The 15,777-nt window shown below is 43.0% G+C and overlaps 1 protein-coding gene across 19 annotated transcripts in view; it reads left to right on the top strand.

Moving 5' to 3' along the window:
• The window catches only part of cadpsb (Ca2+-dependent activator protein for secretion b), a 262,642-nt gene that overhangs the window by 63,600 nt on the left and 183,265 nt on the right, over positions 1 to 15,777 (top strand). For all 19 annotated transcript variants that reach the window (XM_034166408.1, XM_034166409.1, XM_034166397.1 and 16 more), the window contains exon 3: positions 9,387 to 9,719. In XM_034166408.1, coding sequence (XP_034022299.1) covers positions 9,387 to 9,719 — 333 coding nt within the window. The remainder of the gene's footprint in view (positions 1 to 9,386; positions 9,720 to 15,777) is intronic.

Genomic DNA, 15,777 nt, shown 5'->3' with positions numbered 1-15,777 from the left:
AAAATTAAACAACTGAATGAACATCCTCCGAGGCCGGTGATTCCATAATTTTTGCCAGGGGTTGTATAAAGCATTAAAGACCAGGGGCCTCATGTACAAAAAACCTTCACCACTGTCTCCACGTCCACATGCAGATGTATCAAAAGTGACTTGACCGTGGAAATGTGCAGTGCGTCACACAAAAATGCAGGTTGGCGTACACATGTTTCTGCAGCTATTGTTCCACTGTAGACATGTAAGGGTGATGCTGGGAACTGTTAATAGTGTGAAAACACGAAGTTATCAGAGTGATGTGCACATCAGAGACACTTACTGTATGAACAATTAACACACCCACATGTTTGCAATTATATGGTTGGATATAAAAGCACGCGCAAAGTGATGCATGAAATGGCACTAACAATGGCGTTGTTAGAGGAACTTGAAAATGGTGCAATCCAACATGAGCGTGTATTCAGAGAATGATTTCAATTTCAATTTATTTAATTTATATAGTGCCAAATCACAACAAAGTTGCCTCAAGGCGCTTCACACAAGTAAGAACACGACTGGCACATGCCTGACCGATCAGCCAGCTCACACTGGAATGCCCCTGATGCCAGGATGCCCAGCATGGTCAGCACCTGTGTGGGCACAGACAACCCCTGGCTCCTTGCCGTATTGCACTCTGGGCTGGCCGCAGTTCTGTGCGCAACTCCAGTAAGGGCCACTTCACACATAGTGCGAAGTTTGGACGAAGTGCACACTTAGTGCACATGACACAGGAATCTTGTGCAAACCATGTAATGTCATACCTGCCTCCAATGCCTTGTACACCTGTTGCTACAACTGTTTGCTCACACAAGCACCTGAAAGACAAAGTATGCACTGTGCGAACCCATCGCACCCTCTCGCGGCAGGTGCCGGCCAAATTCCAGGTGACAAGCATGAACATCTAACACCGCTCGCATGGCACTTAGAAAATGTGTGGCCAGTCACACTCTTCACATGACAACAGACTGCAGACAGTGACTCTCATACTCACAGAGAAATTTGTCTAAGTCCCGCACGAGTGTGGCTTTGGTGTGTGCGCTGAGAGCTGACAGGTGTGTCCTCCCACTGAACCGGCTGTGGAAATCTGTGGATCTGGACATCCTAACTGGGCACCATGTACTGTGTTTGGACGGACATGGACAAACAACTGCCCACTGTGACGTGCGTGTGTCTGTTTGTTGTTATCAAGTAGACATAAATAAAAACATATATCACTGTGGTGATGTGCTGCAGCGAGTGAGTGCAGACAAGCTGCTCCCAGTTTGAAACGGACTGTCAGATCAGAACATGCAGCTGGTGATCTCACTGTCACGTCACCCACGTGAGCTCTGTTCCACATAACGCGGTGTCCTGCGGCGCGTCATCCACAAGACACAGACGCGTGGCCGGTTGGAGACGAGCCAGCAAATGTGGACATGAATGAGACGAGCGAACTGCTTCTCATTCATTGTCATTTCATTACTATATGTCTGTGTCCAAGGGTCTTTTACAGAGGAACAGAACGGATCATATTTGTATTGCTCACTTGATAAATGCGAGCAATACAAATATGAATGCTTGATAAATAATTATATGGTGTGTGATTTTAACTTTTTTGTCATACTTCCATGTCCTTCCTGATATGAGGCAGATTCCCGCAGCTTTCAAAGAACAGCTCCGTAGCTCAGTGGTAAAGTCGCTGACTGGTAATCAGAGCTTTTGAATGGCATGAGTTTGCGTCCCGTGGGTGGTGTTTTTTTTCTTTTTTTTTAATTATTCCACATAAGCGGCATGATGTGGTCCCATAGATACTGGCTGGTTTTTATTTTTTTATTTATTCCACATAAGCAGCGCGACACATTCCAGCTGGATTTATTTTTTTATTTCTTCCACATAAGCGGTGCCATGTGCTGCACCTGGCACTGTTCCCGCTCAAAAGACACCGACCGGCGCGTGCACGAACTCTCGCACCAGGTTCGTGCACGCCTGCCCATTGGCACAATGTTTCATGGTGCGCTATTTCGAACTGTCTCACGCTGTTTTGCCATAATCGACCAGGCGTTGACCATATTATGTGTGAAGGGGCCCTAACAGTGGCCTTGGTAATCAAAATCGGTTTATTAGCCAATTATCATCATTTGCAAGTGTCAGGTCCGTTGCCCTAACTGGACCTGGCACTTAAACTGTGCCTGAGATTGTATCCTGCAAAACACAGTTTCTCAAAGCACAATCACATAAAAAGAGACAACATTAGACAGAGATCTCTTTTGTGAGCTTTGCGCAAAGGGGAGAAGCTTCGGAGAGAGCGTACAAACCTAAGACCAACCTTGCTTTCCCTGCTCCTCTCCGCTGCCCCCCCCGGCGCTTGCTCTTTTATTGAAAAAGAAAAAAATCATAAACAATACAACGTAGCATTAGGGTACATTGCGTTTGGGGAAGGGAGGGGTGAACGGTTGCTTGTGAGTTACGGTTTCCTGTGAAACATGCTCGTTTCTTTCACTGAAAGAAGGGAGTATAAGCAGTTAAGTTTCAATGTCAACAGAGTCCTGAAACAACCTTTAGTTCATCACTGTGGCTGAGCAATCATTTAGCTTAAATGCAGCATATATGAATGGGTACATAATTATTATGATTGAATGAGTAAATGAAGTATAAAAGAATATAATTCAGACAATAATAAATGTAGAATCCTTTAACAAGTCAGCTAAGACACATATTCTTTCAGTCTTTCAGTTTCACTCCCACATCATACAGATAACAGATAGTTGATACAATTCATTTCACAAGAAGCAGAAACTTAACTCAGACTACTTTTGATTACATTGAATATCATGTAAGCAGGCAATGATTAATTAAATAAATGGTAACAGCTCATAAAATCTCCATCACTTCCCTCCTCTTTTAGCATTTATTTGTAGTTAGCTAGTGTAAAAATAAATGTATTTACAGTGTATGACAATAATTCAGCATAATTTCACTCATAACTGCATTACTTTACACTGTCAATTATCATCATAAGTGTCTTGTCCTTAGTCCACATTATCACATCCTTCCTGGGGCTCCTCGAGGTTCAAAAGTGTACAGGTTGGTGTGAGAGCCAACTGTAATTGCACAAACAGCTTGGTTGTCAACCTGGTAACCATTGCCTTAATACAGGGTATGGCACAGCAGGAGAAAATAATCAAAACTCCAATCAAAATCAGAACCGGTGTAAAGAATTTTAGCAATATTTGCCACCAGGAGCCGGAGGTAAACCACCCCCACAGGCTCCATCGAGCTGCTGTTTCCTGAAACTCGGTGGTCATAGTACTTTGCATTTTTTCCAGGACCCTCATCGCCTGTTGTGCCGAATCAGAATTTATCTCATCAGATATATATGTACAGCACGTGACATTTATCATTCCACATACTCCGCCTTGTGCTGCTGTTAACAAATCTAACACTAATCGATTTTGGAGGACCATCGTACGGATTTCGGTCAACATTTTGTTTTGGGCTTTGTTGACTACGAGAGACGCGTTTAGGAATACAGCCAATCGATAATTTACTGTTTCTAATCGAAACTGTAAGTTTGGAATACCCAACCAGGGCAACATGGACAGACCACCCCTCTCCCAATCTTTCCGGATCTTAAACTCCTCGGGCACATTACCGCTCTGCCAGATGTGTTTTACCTGGTGAATCTCCACATCGTCTAAATTCCGCCTCACCCTTTCTGGCCTTTTGGGCTCGGCCGCGACGACAAAGGTGTGATCTGACACCTGGGTAGGGCCGCAAATTCCATCCCATCCCGGTGGGAGATTCAGGTACAAGCGTGTACCACAAACCCAGAACACGTCATCCACTGGCCATGTTCCGTTCCGGGCTGGTAACCATAATTTTGCTATCCTGAAGCAATTGTGATCTGTTGGACAGGAGGGTCTGTCCCACTTTCCACAATATAGGGTTTCAGATTTGGTTGTGTTAACTTGAATACACTCTCCAACATTTAGGCGAGTCTCTACACATCTCTTAGCAGTCAACCGTCCCACTGATACATTCCCTTCCTGATAATAACAAATTGGAAATTTAATTCCGTGGGGTATTAATTCAATTCAATTCAATCAATTTTTTATATAGCGCCAAATCACAACAAACAGTTGCCCCAAGGCGCTTTATATTGTAAGGCAAGGCCATACAATAATTATGTAAAACCCCAACGGTCAAAACGACCCCCTGTGAGCAAGCACTTGGCTACAGTTGGAAGGAAAAACTCCCTTTTAACAGGAAGAAACCTCCAGCAGAATACACCTCCAGTGTATTATAACAGTTTTGGCCATAAGTGCAGATGCCTTAATTCTAGTTAAGGTTACTAATTGACTACACGGGTCATAAATTTTCCCCCAATGAGATCCATTCCATCCGCTGTATGCTTTGGACATATATACGTGATCCTCACCAGTCATTGTTACGTACATAGCTTGAACAATACAGTCAGTGACACCATAACTAAATGGTCGTGCCCATAAAGTTGGTTGTGTGCTGGATATTGGGATGTATGAACAGACATAACAGTCTGTCTCATTAACTGATTGAGCTACGATCGTTGCATAATTGTACCATGAGTTTTGCTGTAATGGATTGTCTGTGGTATCGTTTTTTATCTCATCGAGTAGTGCTAGCATCTGTTTAGGTATGTATCTTTTATTGATTTTTGCGAACGCTTCGCTTTGTCTAGCCATCCCATGTAACCGGAAATGATGAAGTAAATATATTACCCCTGCTAACAGAAGCAACATTATCATACAACAACAAAAACAAGAGCATTTCTTTCTGCTATGAACCTCTCGGATTTCTCCCTTACGTCGTCTAACTCTCTCCTCAGCAGGAGCTCTTCGTCCGTCATGTTGACTGGTACAGGCGTCATCTTTAGTGACAGTTCAAAAGGAGCAGTTTATGTGGGCTTAGGGACTGAAGGTGACAGTTCGCAGTCTCAGTTCAGTTCAGCAAGGGACTGAGGGAATCTGGAACCTTTTTTTTATGTTATTTCCCTTCAGTTGTAGTGCATAAATCTGTACTATTATCAGTATGTGTAAGGCATGTTGCAAGTGGACTTAAGATAATGTGTCATGTACTCTGTCCTGTGCCCTGTTCTTGACGTTTCTTTTAAACACAGGTGCACAGGATTAGAACAGGATCGTCTTGTCTCCTGTTTTCAAAGATGCAGTTTCGTCTGCTTCTGTCTCCTGATCTGGTCACGTTAGCTTCAGTGCTCTTATTTCAAGCTTGTAGTACGTCTGCTTCAACCTTTGGTCTTTGTCTTTGTAGTGGGATAGATGCACCCAAGATGATCTTATCCTCTGGGCTGGATGCCTTGTCCTCTGGGTTGTCTAGGAGTTTTACCAGCTTACAGTGACTTAGGTGGATCCAACTCCACCTCTCAGCGATTTTAACTGCAGTTGGTGGTGTTAGTAACAGTTGGAATGGCCCTTCCCACTTTGGGCTGGATCAAGATTTCCTTTTGATTACTTTAATGTAGATCCAATCTCCAGGGTGTACTTCCAGAGTTTGTTAAGTTGTGATTGTTGTTGTTGTACTTGTGAATTCTGCTGTGATGGTTGTTGTACAATTTGTTGTCCAGGTTGTGGTCTCGGCTGTAATGGTGGCTGTTGTCGTCCGGTCACTGTCTCATTATCTTCAGGTCTTACATACATTATCTTATCCTTTCCTTTCTGACTCTTCCTGTCATTGATTGCTTTCTGTCTCTTCTGTGCCTCATCTAACCATCTCTTCGCTACTTTCAATTCTTCCTCCTTTTTTAACTTACTCTTTCCTATCTTTGTGGCTACTTGAAGTGTGACGTCACTTACAACCTTTTGACAATTTCCCACCACAAGTTTATTTGTGAAACCATATTTCTTTTTCCAGTCTTTACAGTACTGTGTGGATCCCGGGGAGACCCTTTCCATATATTTGGGGTCGCCCTCAAGTTTTAATGTACCCTGTGTGTTTCCCTTTTTAGACCACTGAGGGGGTTAGGCCTAGGGCCATCTAAATCAGTGGTATTTCAAGACCCCTTTAATGACTCTGGTGCATCCGCGAGGTGCCGACCAAGCTTCTACCAAATCCTTAGATTGGGCGGGTCAACCTTGCCTCTGCTTCCTTGCGGTCGCTGTTGAGTTTTTGTGCGTATGGAATGTCACGCAAGCTACACTGCAACTGGAGTTACATGAATTCGCTTACGATCGTTCCCAGTCATACATTCCATTCATTCATCATTCATTACCCCTTCAGATAAACTTGGGTTTTCAGTACTTTTGTCCAATTAGAATTGGTGAAATTATTTGGAAAAAAAAACAATCCTACACTTTGTCACAGTTGTCTCTCTTTGACGTAAATATAGTCTTAGAATTGCCCTCCAGGTCAAGTGTTAACTGTCTTCCTGTGGCAAACATCACATCGGGTCAAGAATAAATCTGTCTTCCCGTCACAGGTCACGTATTAAACGGTCTTCCTATGTTTTAATCACAGGTCATGTGTTGAACGGTCTTCCTGTATTTTAGTTACACTGCAGTGATTAACTTAAAGTCCACAATCCCACACACAAAAGACTCCTTACTTACGTCAAAATTGTGATTCTAGTGGCTTCGTAGAGCGTCGTCAATCCCTCCTCCGAGCCACAAGTCGACTTCAGTCTAAAACGCCGGCCACGTTTGAAGTGGTGATCTTTTCCTCCGTCTAACGGGGTTGCGGCGCGTCATCTTCTGGTTACGGAGGGAGGATGTGTCGACGCCCCACGTTGGGCGCCAGGAAAATGTCAGGTCCGTTGCCCTAACTGGACCTGGCACTTAAACTGTGCCTGAGATCGTATCCTGCAAAACACAGTTTCTCAAAGCACAATCACATAAAAAGAGACAACATTAGACAGAGATCTCTTTTGTGAGCTTTGCGCAAAGGGGAGAAGCTTCGGAGAGAGCGTACAAACCTAAGACCAACCTTGCTTTCCCTGCTCCTCTCCGCTGCCCCCCCGGCGCTTGCTCTTTTATTGAAAAAGAAAATCATAAACAATACAACGTAGCATTAGGGTACATTGCGTTTGGGGAAGGGAGGGGTGAACGGTTGCTTGTGAGTTACGGTTTCCTGTGAAACATGCTCGTTTCTTTCACTGAAAGAAGGGAATAAGCAGTTAAGTTTCGATGTCAACAGAGTCCTGAAACAACCTTTAGTTCATCACTGTGGCTGAGCAATCATTTAGCTTAAATGCAGCATATATGAATGGGTACATAATTATTATGATTAAATGAGTAAATGAAGTATAAAAGAATACAATTCAGACAATAATAAATGTAGAATCCTTTAACAAGTCAGCTAAGACACATATTCTTTCAGTCTTTCAGTTTCACTCCCACATCATACAGATAACAGATAGTTGATACAATTCATCTCACAAGAAGCAGAAACTTAACTCAGACTACTTTTGATTACATTGAATATCATGTAAGCAGGCAATGATTAATTAAATAAATGGTAACAACTCATAAAATCTCCATCAGCAAGTAAATCCTTGTGTTCCCTGAATACACGCTCACGTCAGAGTGCACCATTTGCAAGGTCATCTAACATCACTAATGCAGCCACTGTTAGTGCCATTTTCCGTATCACTTTGCACATTATCCATCCATATAACTGCAAGCACGTGGGTGTGTTAAATGTTCACCAGTGTGTCTCTGCTGTGCACATCACTCTGATGACTTCTTGTTTTCGCACTATTAACGGTTCCCAGAATCACCTTTATAAGTCCACAGTGGAACAATAGCTGTAGAAACGTGCGTACGCCAGCATGGATTTTTGCGCGATGAACCACACATTTCCACTCTCACGTCACTTTTGATACATTTGCACGTGGATGTGAAGACGGTGAAGGTTTTTGTGTGCAAGCACACTTTGTACATGAGGCCCCTGGGGATCATCTCTTCAAATCCTTTTCAGACAAGAAAAAAAATTCACTCAGGTCTCTTGGGTCCTTAATCCTTAAACTGCTCCCAGTGTGCAGTTGAGCGCCTTGCGTGGCCAACAGCTGACATCAGTGTGTGAGTGTGAGCATCTGCATTAGATGCAAATGTGGCATAGAAATGCAGTTTACCATTTCCTGATAACACTCACCTCTTCAACAGGAGAACTGTCCAAACAGGGGGAAGTGAAAGGGACAATAAGTAATTACAGGGCAGAAGAAGAACAAATTCATTCTTGAAGTCTGTCAAAGCAGCAGATAATGTGCAATTATAACTCAAGTGGGTGACCTGGTTACACGGATATATACAGGAGAACAAATGGACAAAATGGCATGCCACCATGGTACAATGTCTTAATCGTCAATTAATTTAGTCATAATGGATGCTAAAACCCCAACATGTGAACAGAATGTGAGTGTCAGTGTGACATAGCGGTCAGCACTGATGGGTACAGAGTGTGTCCTCAGCTATACTGGCTCACAGCCTAAAACTGTTTTTCAACTCAAAAACAAACTGCCTTGTTAATTCTAGTTTTTGTTATGTTTACAGTTTAGACATTTATTTTTAGACTTATCAATCTTGTACATTAGTGTTGAAGAAAATTATAGGAGACATATATTATACAGCTGCCAATATATTAACAGTGAATACTGAAAATTAGATTTTTACCAACTGGCCATTATTGATGTTTTTTAGACCTGCAGCACAAGTTGTTCACAAGAAAGTTCTGACAAGAAGAAATTTGTTTTTGAGAAGACAGTCTTTTCAAGGAGAACATCCTCATTGTTTGTATCCACCATTTTCTATATCTGTTTATTCCAGTTATGGGTCATGGGGGGCTGGAGCCTATCCCAGTGAGCAAGAGGTGAGGTGCACCCTTGACAGGTCATCAGTCTGTCACAGGGCCCATGCATATAAACAGACATATACATGTTTGTTTAAATGGACTGCATTTCTATACTGCTTTTCCATCTGTTGCAGATGCTCAAAGAGCTTTGCAATGATGCTTCACATTTACCCTTTGACACAAGCTCTCGCACACCAGTGTTAGCATGCCGCCACGCAAGGATTTTACTTTACTTCAGGATTGAGGAACTTGTTGATTTTAGTGTCAGAGGGGGAATTGAACTGAGAATCCTCTGGTCACAAACCAACATTTCTGTCCCTAGACCAGGGGTATTCAACTCGTTCCACAAAGGGCCGTTCCACAAAGTGGGTGGTTGCAAAGAAAACCTGCACCCCTCGGCCCTTTCTGGAATGTGTTGAAGACCCCTGCCCTAGACCATTACTTTCCCAATTACATTCATTTTAATATAGTGAATGTCTGTTTTTCACACATCTCCGTGTCTTCTGTAACTGATTTTTTTGTATCTCGCAACATAGGTTTTCTTAAAGAGCGACCGTGTGGCCAAAATGGTCCAGAGTGGCGGGTTCTCGGCCACTGATTTCAGAGATGTGTTCAAGAGGCACATCGAGAAGCGTGTGCGTAGCCTTCCAGAGATCGATGGGCTGAGCAAGGAGACAGTGCTCAGCTCGTGGATGGCCAAGTTTGACACCATCTACCGTGGTGATGAAGACCCACGCAAGGCACAGCAACGCATGACAGCTAGTGCGGCGTCCGAGCTAATCCTAAGCAAGGACCAGCTCTACGAGATGTTCCAGAACATCCTTGGCATCAAAAAGTTTGAGCACCAACTACTGTATCAAGCCTGTCAGGTAAGTCTTAAGTTGTTTGATGAATGTTGTCACATTTGTCTCAAATACTTGATGATGAGCTGTGCATTTTCCAACATTCTACACTCACATTTCCATACGTTAAACTGAGCAAGAACCCAGCGTTTAAGTTGAACCTGACAATTTTCTAAGCAATTCTGGATTAAACAACAACTTCAGTTAGTCGTCCAGTGTACTACATTGTTGTGGAAGACAGATTCTTCTTCTAAGAATAGGTGCATATTCTGCACTAGCCCATGGTGCCCCGGGGTTACCATTGACAAATGATGTTTTTCTGCAGAAGGCTTTTACAAAGTGCAGTTTAATCAATCGGCTTCTTGCGGTTACTACATTTAACACACATAATAAGTTTGGTGAGAATCTGGCAAATAGGTAAGAAATGATTATGCTTAGAAGATTTTAGGGTGCCTTCACACATAGTACGAATGCGGTGGAATTGCGCATGAAGGGCACATGAAGCAGGAATCGTATGCAATACATGTAAAATCAAAGCTGCCTCCAATGCCTCGTACACCTGTTGCTACAACTGTTTACACATACCAGTGGCTGAAAGACAGAGTGTGCCCTGCAACAGCCCATCGAACCCTCTCGCGGCAGGTGTCCGCCAAATTCCAGGTGACACACACGAACATCTTACACCACTCATTTGGCACGTAGAAAGTGTGTGGCCATGCTATTAGCACGAAAACAGTCAGCAGATGATCACTTTCAAGCTGGCGGTGAAATTTGTCTAAGTGGCCCCATGGCTGTGGAGTTGCCGAGTACACATGGTGTGCCAGAGTATCGGTTCCCCCCGCAACACATGTGTGCGCGTGTGTTTTGCGCGCTCTTCCAAGCTCCGCCCTGCAGCCCCAACACATGCGTGCGTGTGGTTTGCACGCTCACCCGCAGGCGAGATGCCTCTCATCTGATCACAGAGTGACACCTTTGTCTGCGCGCTGAACGGACAGGGGCGTGGCTGGCTGCCAACAGCAGGAGCTGTTGACAACTCTGGTCCTGGGTGTCATAGCTGCAGAACACGTACCGTGTTTTGATGGACACGCGCTTGTGTGTGCTTGCTGTCCTCACGTGGAAATACATACAAAACATATTTTGCTTTTGAGTCGGGCTGGAGAACGCTCATATTGACAGGCTGTCCCAGCTGAAATGGACCGTCAGTTCATGTGGACATGCAGCAGGTGATCTGAATGTCACCTCTGTCTGACAGGACATGCGTGTCCTGTGAGCGGCGCGCTGCAGGACTATATGACAAGCCAACAGTGCAACAAATATCCCACTTTAAGTCATGTATCAGCAGAAATACTGCTTAACAAACACCGTTTGGACAGTTATCATGGTGCTTATTTCTCTTTTTTAAAAAATAAATTAATGTCCTTGTTGATTTCAGGCATTTTTCCACACCCTTTACAGGACAGCGATGGTAGCGCAGTGGTAAAGTTTCTGGCTGGCAATCAGAGCTTTTATAAATTGCACGTTCAAATCCCGTGGGTGGCATGTATTCTTATTTTTTTCACGCTGAGCGATGTGGTTACACATACTCCAGCTCAGTTTATTTTCATTTATATAGCGCCAAATCACAACAACATTGCCTCAAGGCGCTTCACACAAGTAAGGTCTAACCTTACCAACCCCTCGCACTGTGTTCCCACTGCGTTCACGCCTGCCCATCGGCTCGATGTTTTCGTGGTTCGCTCATATGAGCTGTTTTGCCGTGATTTGTACTTATTCATAGTGTGTGTGTGAAGGGGCCCTTAAAAAGTACATGTCAGTGACCTTGACCTTTGACCTTTTAAACCAAAACCAATAGGATTCTCGGGGCCTCTATGCGTAATGCATATACTAGGTTTGGTGGCAACCAAGCCTCTCTGCACAAAGGGCCATCTAGTCCACTGGCTGCACCATTGGGGTAGGAAGCTGGTTTGAACCCAGTGTGGATTTGTCTTAATTGTACAATTATGATATTGAACATGCATTAGCAGTCAAAATATGTCAAAAGTAGTCTATAAATCTAATATTGCATGAGATAAATCCTTAAAAGTACACTAATTTTCCATTTTACTCCTTCAAAATGATTTTCAGCAAGCAAGTTTTGGTTTATGAGTGTTTGTTTTGTGGTGTTGTCCATGTTGTTGAACATACTGTGGTAAAAAAAAAAAAAACAGCCATTTGATCCCAAGACCTAGCTACAGATCCATGCAATGTTACTTCAGTGATGGGGACATGTGTTGAGATTGCAGGTGGATACTGGTCTACTGGTGTATCTGTGTCGAACATAACACTAGCTGCCTTTATTGGTTTCTAATGCTGAAGGCAGCGCTAATGCATTCTTTCTTCAGAGCTTGATTAAAAGTCTTATCACACCAGGATTTGGAAGAAGGCTCAGACGAATTTACATTTGCTCATCATTTAATGCATGAGGACACATGCACCTCTTCAACTTCTTCACTTCATTTAGGTCTTATGAACACACCTCTTAGAACACTGCTGAAGTCTCAAAATGACAAAATTCCTGAGGATAAGATGGAAGCCTTCTTCCTGTGGTTACTAAAGCAGATTTCAGAGCACATGGCATGATTTGCTAGTTAACAAATTATATCATTCTAGATAGCTGATACATGGGTAAGTTGTGTGTTACCTTCACTAAAAAGGTTGTGCATTTGTTGGTCTGTTAATAGGATTATTCAAAATTTAAATAAAGAAACATTTAACTGTTAAACTTTTTGGAAGGTTTCATGTTAAACCTCGTCAAAATCCCACAATTCTGTTGTCTATGCATGTAGAAACTCCCTCTGCTGTAAACCAGACAGACTAGGCAGTGTGATGAGTAGCAGTTCTTTTCTGTGCAGCAGGCACAGAAACAGGTCCTTCCTTTTATAAATGTGCTGTTTCATATGTATCACTTCAGTGTCTGTGGGATATTTTTGGCTACTAACTTTAATGTCTGTTTTTAAAGCCCCGGTCACAACCCACCGTGCGTTTTTTTTTTTCGCCGTACGTTTTCTGCAGATGCCACGGCCACTACGTTTTTGTGAAAACGTACGGAGGCAGTAGCAAGAGGAGGGAGGGAGTACGTTCAACGCACGTCTCTAGGAGTGTAACGATAAAGAGAGTTGACAATAAAGCAGTGTGTGTGTGTGGGGTCGGCTTTTCTTTTTTATGAGGGGTAGGAGCGGCAGGTGTTTTTCGGCGTCTGTGATGCATGAGCATGTCCAGCCTGCAGCGGTCAGTTGTACGAGTGTTTACTTGCCTCGAAAAGTTACAGCTAGTTAACAGACTGAAGCTGTGGAGTGTGTGTTGCTGACGTTTGGAAATAAAGTCCAAGTTCAAGTGAGAAGCTGCGTTGTGCATGCAAGTCTGTCGGCCTCCAAATCCGTACTGCCTACTTACGGATTTGGTTAATTCAATAGTAATTGAATGAAAATGTGCTGCGTTGAATCCGTACTGAGGCAGTACTCACAACGTGCATCATCTGCACTGCTGGTGAATCCACAGCCTGACCGCAGCGAAAGTTCTGCATGCACTAAAACCTCTACAGCGTGTCTGCGTGCTCCTAAATTCATACTGAGGCAGTACTTACGAAGTACGGATCTCCAAATTTAGCCCACGTTTTTGCAAGTAGACTGCACGCACGTGCAAGTACGGCGGGTTGTGACCACGGCTTAAGACACCTAATAATCCATATTTGCTTGTTGAAAAGCGCCATAGTTTAACACCAGTTAAAAACAAAAAACAATTTGGCACCGCAGTCTCATTTGACGGCAGGTGCTAAAGGGGTAAAATATGACACATATGAGTTTTTTGGCAAATTACACGCAAACAAAGTGAAAAAGTGGACTTGTGTTGCGGTTTGTTTATGACCCAGAGCTCAAACGTGTCCAGGTGGTTTTGCAGGCGAGCGAACGTAGCTACTCTGGTTAGCTGTTATTGGGATATTACAGGGGTCTCTTGTGACCTCACCTCCCCTGCCTCTCATCCCCGCGCGTCCATTGATTTGAAAGAAGGTATTAACCAGTCATTTAAATTCAAACACAATTACTCTGAGGGCTAGTCCACCACTCAGAGATTTATTGAACAGGATTTAACTGTCACAAATTTTGAGTGAGATAAACAAAAACATACCCAGACGTTCTGAGGGTCCCAGGAGCTGTGAGCTTCCAACTAGCAATCTGGTGTCCCAACAAGCTGACAGCAGAGAGGAACCCTGAACGGTGGGCTGGCATTTAAATTTATACCCTAAGCTGCTACAACATCTTTCTGCTAATCTTGGGCGGTGTCCTTCATCTGGGTGGTCTTGATCCCTCCATGTCGTGGCATGGTCCTACCCACACGCACTGTGAAGTCTTCTGATAAGGTTTTTAGACAACAATCACTATCTGAAAAACTGTCAGCAAACAGCATTCAAACATATAACTCAAAATATATTTGCATATATACATATCATGTAATTAACCTTAACTATTGTTTACATGGTTAATAAGCATTGATAAATATTGATCACTATGAGCATATGAGTGATATATTCTTCAGCAACAAGCTCTAGTAATATACAAATGATGACTTCTAAACATTAAAACACACTCATGTAACAATATATTGTTAGCTCAATAAAAGATAAATAATATTATGATGATACTGATTGGGGAAAAAGCACAAAGGTTAATGCATAGTTTAAGCACATTTAGGATATATTCCTTCACTGTGTAGGCTAACAATTACAGACACGACGTCTCCCACTCGCTTTGTCTTCCCTTCTCCACTGGGAACTGGAAAAAAAAAAAAAAAAAAAACTTTTTGCAACGGCTTTGGTGATTGCAGCCAAAAACAAAACAGTACACCATTTGTCTATGTGAACTTATGCTGTGTATATATTGCACAATGGGAGCGGAGCTCCCCATAAGTCATCAAATCCTGCAGTATCACGCAGGGTTCAAACGAGACTGCGGTGCCCTATTGCATCACACATATGCTCTGTGAACTTATGGCACACTGCTTATGGCAAACTAGACGTCTATCAGAAAGCTTCCATGTAAAATTCATAGAATAGCAAACAGACATCCTCTACGAATTAGTGAACAGTCGCTACTCTTCTCTAAAGTTAAGAAACAGCTATATTGCCCTCGAAAAAGCCAACCAAAATTTAAAAATCCACTAAACCACTGGAGAGCACAGCCAGCCAGACGGCGCTGGCAAGCACTGATACTAGCAATGATGAGTCAAATAGCTCTTGACCAATTCTCAACGTCATTTACACAATGAAAGAAGATTTTGTATCAAGGTTTGATGAACTACTGAGGGTTATTCAGGGAGTACAGGGCTGGCCAAATGACCAAAGGGGAGGACAGAAATAGCACTATGGAATCATCCACTTTGCTCAGCTTCTGGTGACTGTTCAGGGACGTCAGCATTAGAAGTGGAGGCGTTAGTGCAAAGATTGAAGTCTGATATTCAAACCATAGAAACAAATGAGGCAACGCCGGACACAGAGTAGCACCATTTCAATGCAGACGCAATTCTGTTCCTGGACTATTTAAGAATTGTTTAACTTATGCTACAAAGTAGCTACCGAGCTCTGTCATGATTGCCAGGCATGCTGCTCCCCATCAAGGATGGACCGGTATCGCTCCATAGTCAGGCTCTGTTCAGGGGCTGTTTGGCTGTGTGTATTTCGTTTGGTGAAATATACTTTATGTTTTTGTTTTAAGGCACATAATTTTGTTTTTCTTCATTAAGTTTCATTCTTGCTTAATTTTCAATTCCAACCCACATTTGCATTGTAATATGACATTCTGAACTCCAGTTCACGTCTCAGAATGTAAGAGGCTTAAACAAACTCATCAAGCTAAAGCAAGTATTGAGTAGGATTAAACAACTAAAAGCTAAGATATTCTTTCTCCAAGAGACACATTTAACACCTGAAGATGTAGTAAAGGTGAGGAGGAGATGGCCATGCTGAGTATTTTCAGCCTCATTCAGTTCTCGCTAATGTGGGGTGATAACTCGAATGCATAATTCCCTAACATTTCACCTCATTAGTGTTGAT

Source organism: Thalassophryne amazonica, chromosome 3 (genome assembly GCF_902500255.1).
Source record: "Thalassophryne amazonica chromosome 3, fThaAma1.1, whole genome shotgun sequence".
NCBI lineage: Eukaryota > Metazoa > Chordata > Actinopteri > Batrachoidiformes > Batrachoididae > Thalassophryne > Thalassophryne amazonica.
Note: the sequence above shows the minus strand (reverse complement) of the source record. Positions and strands in the feature narration are given on the sequence as shown.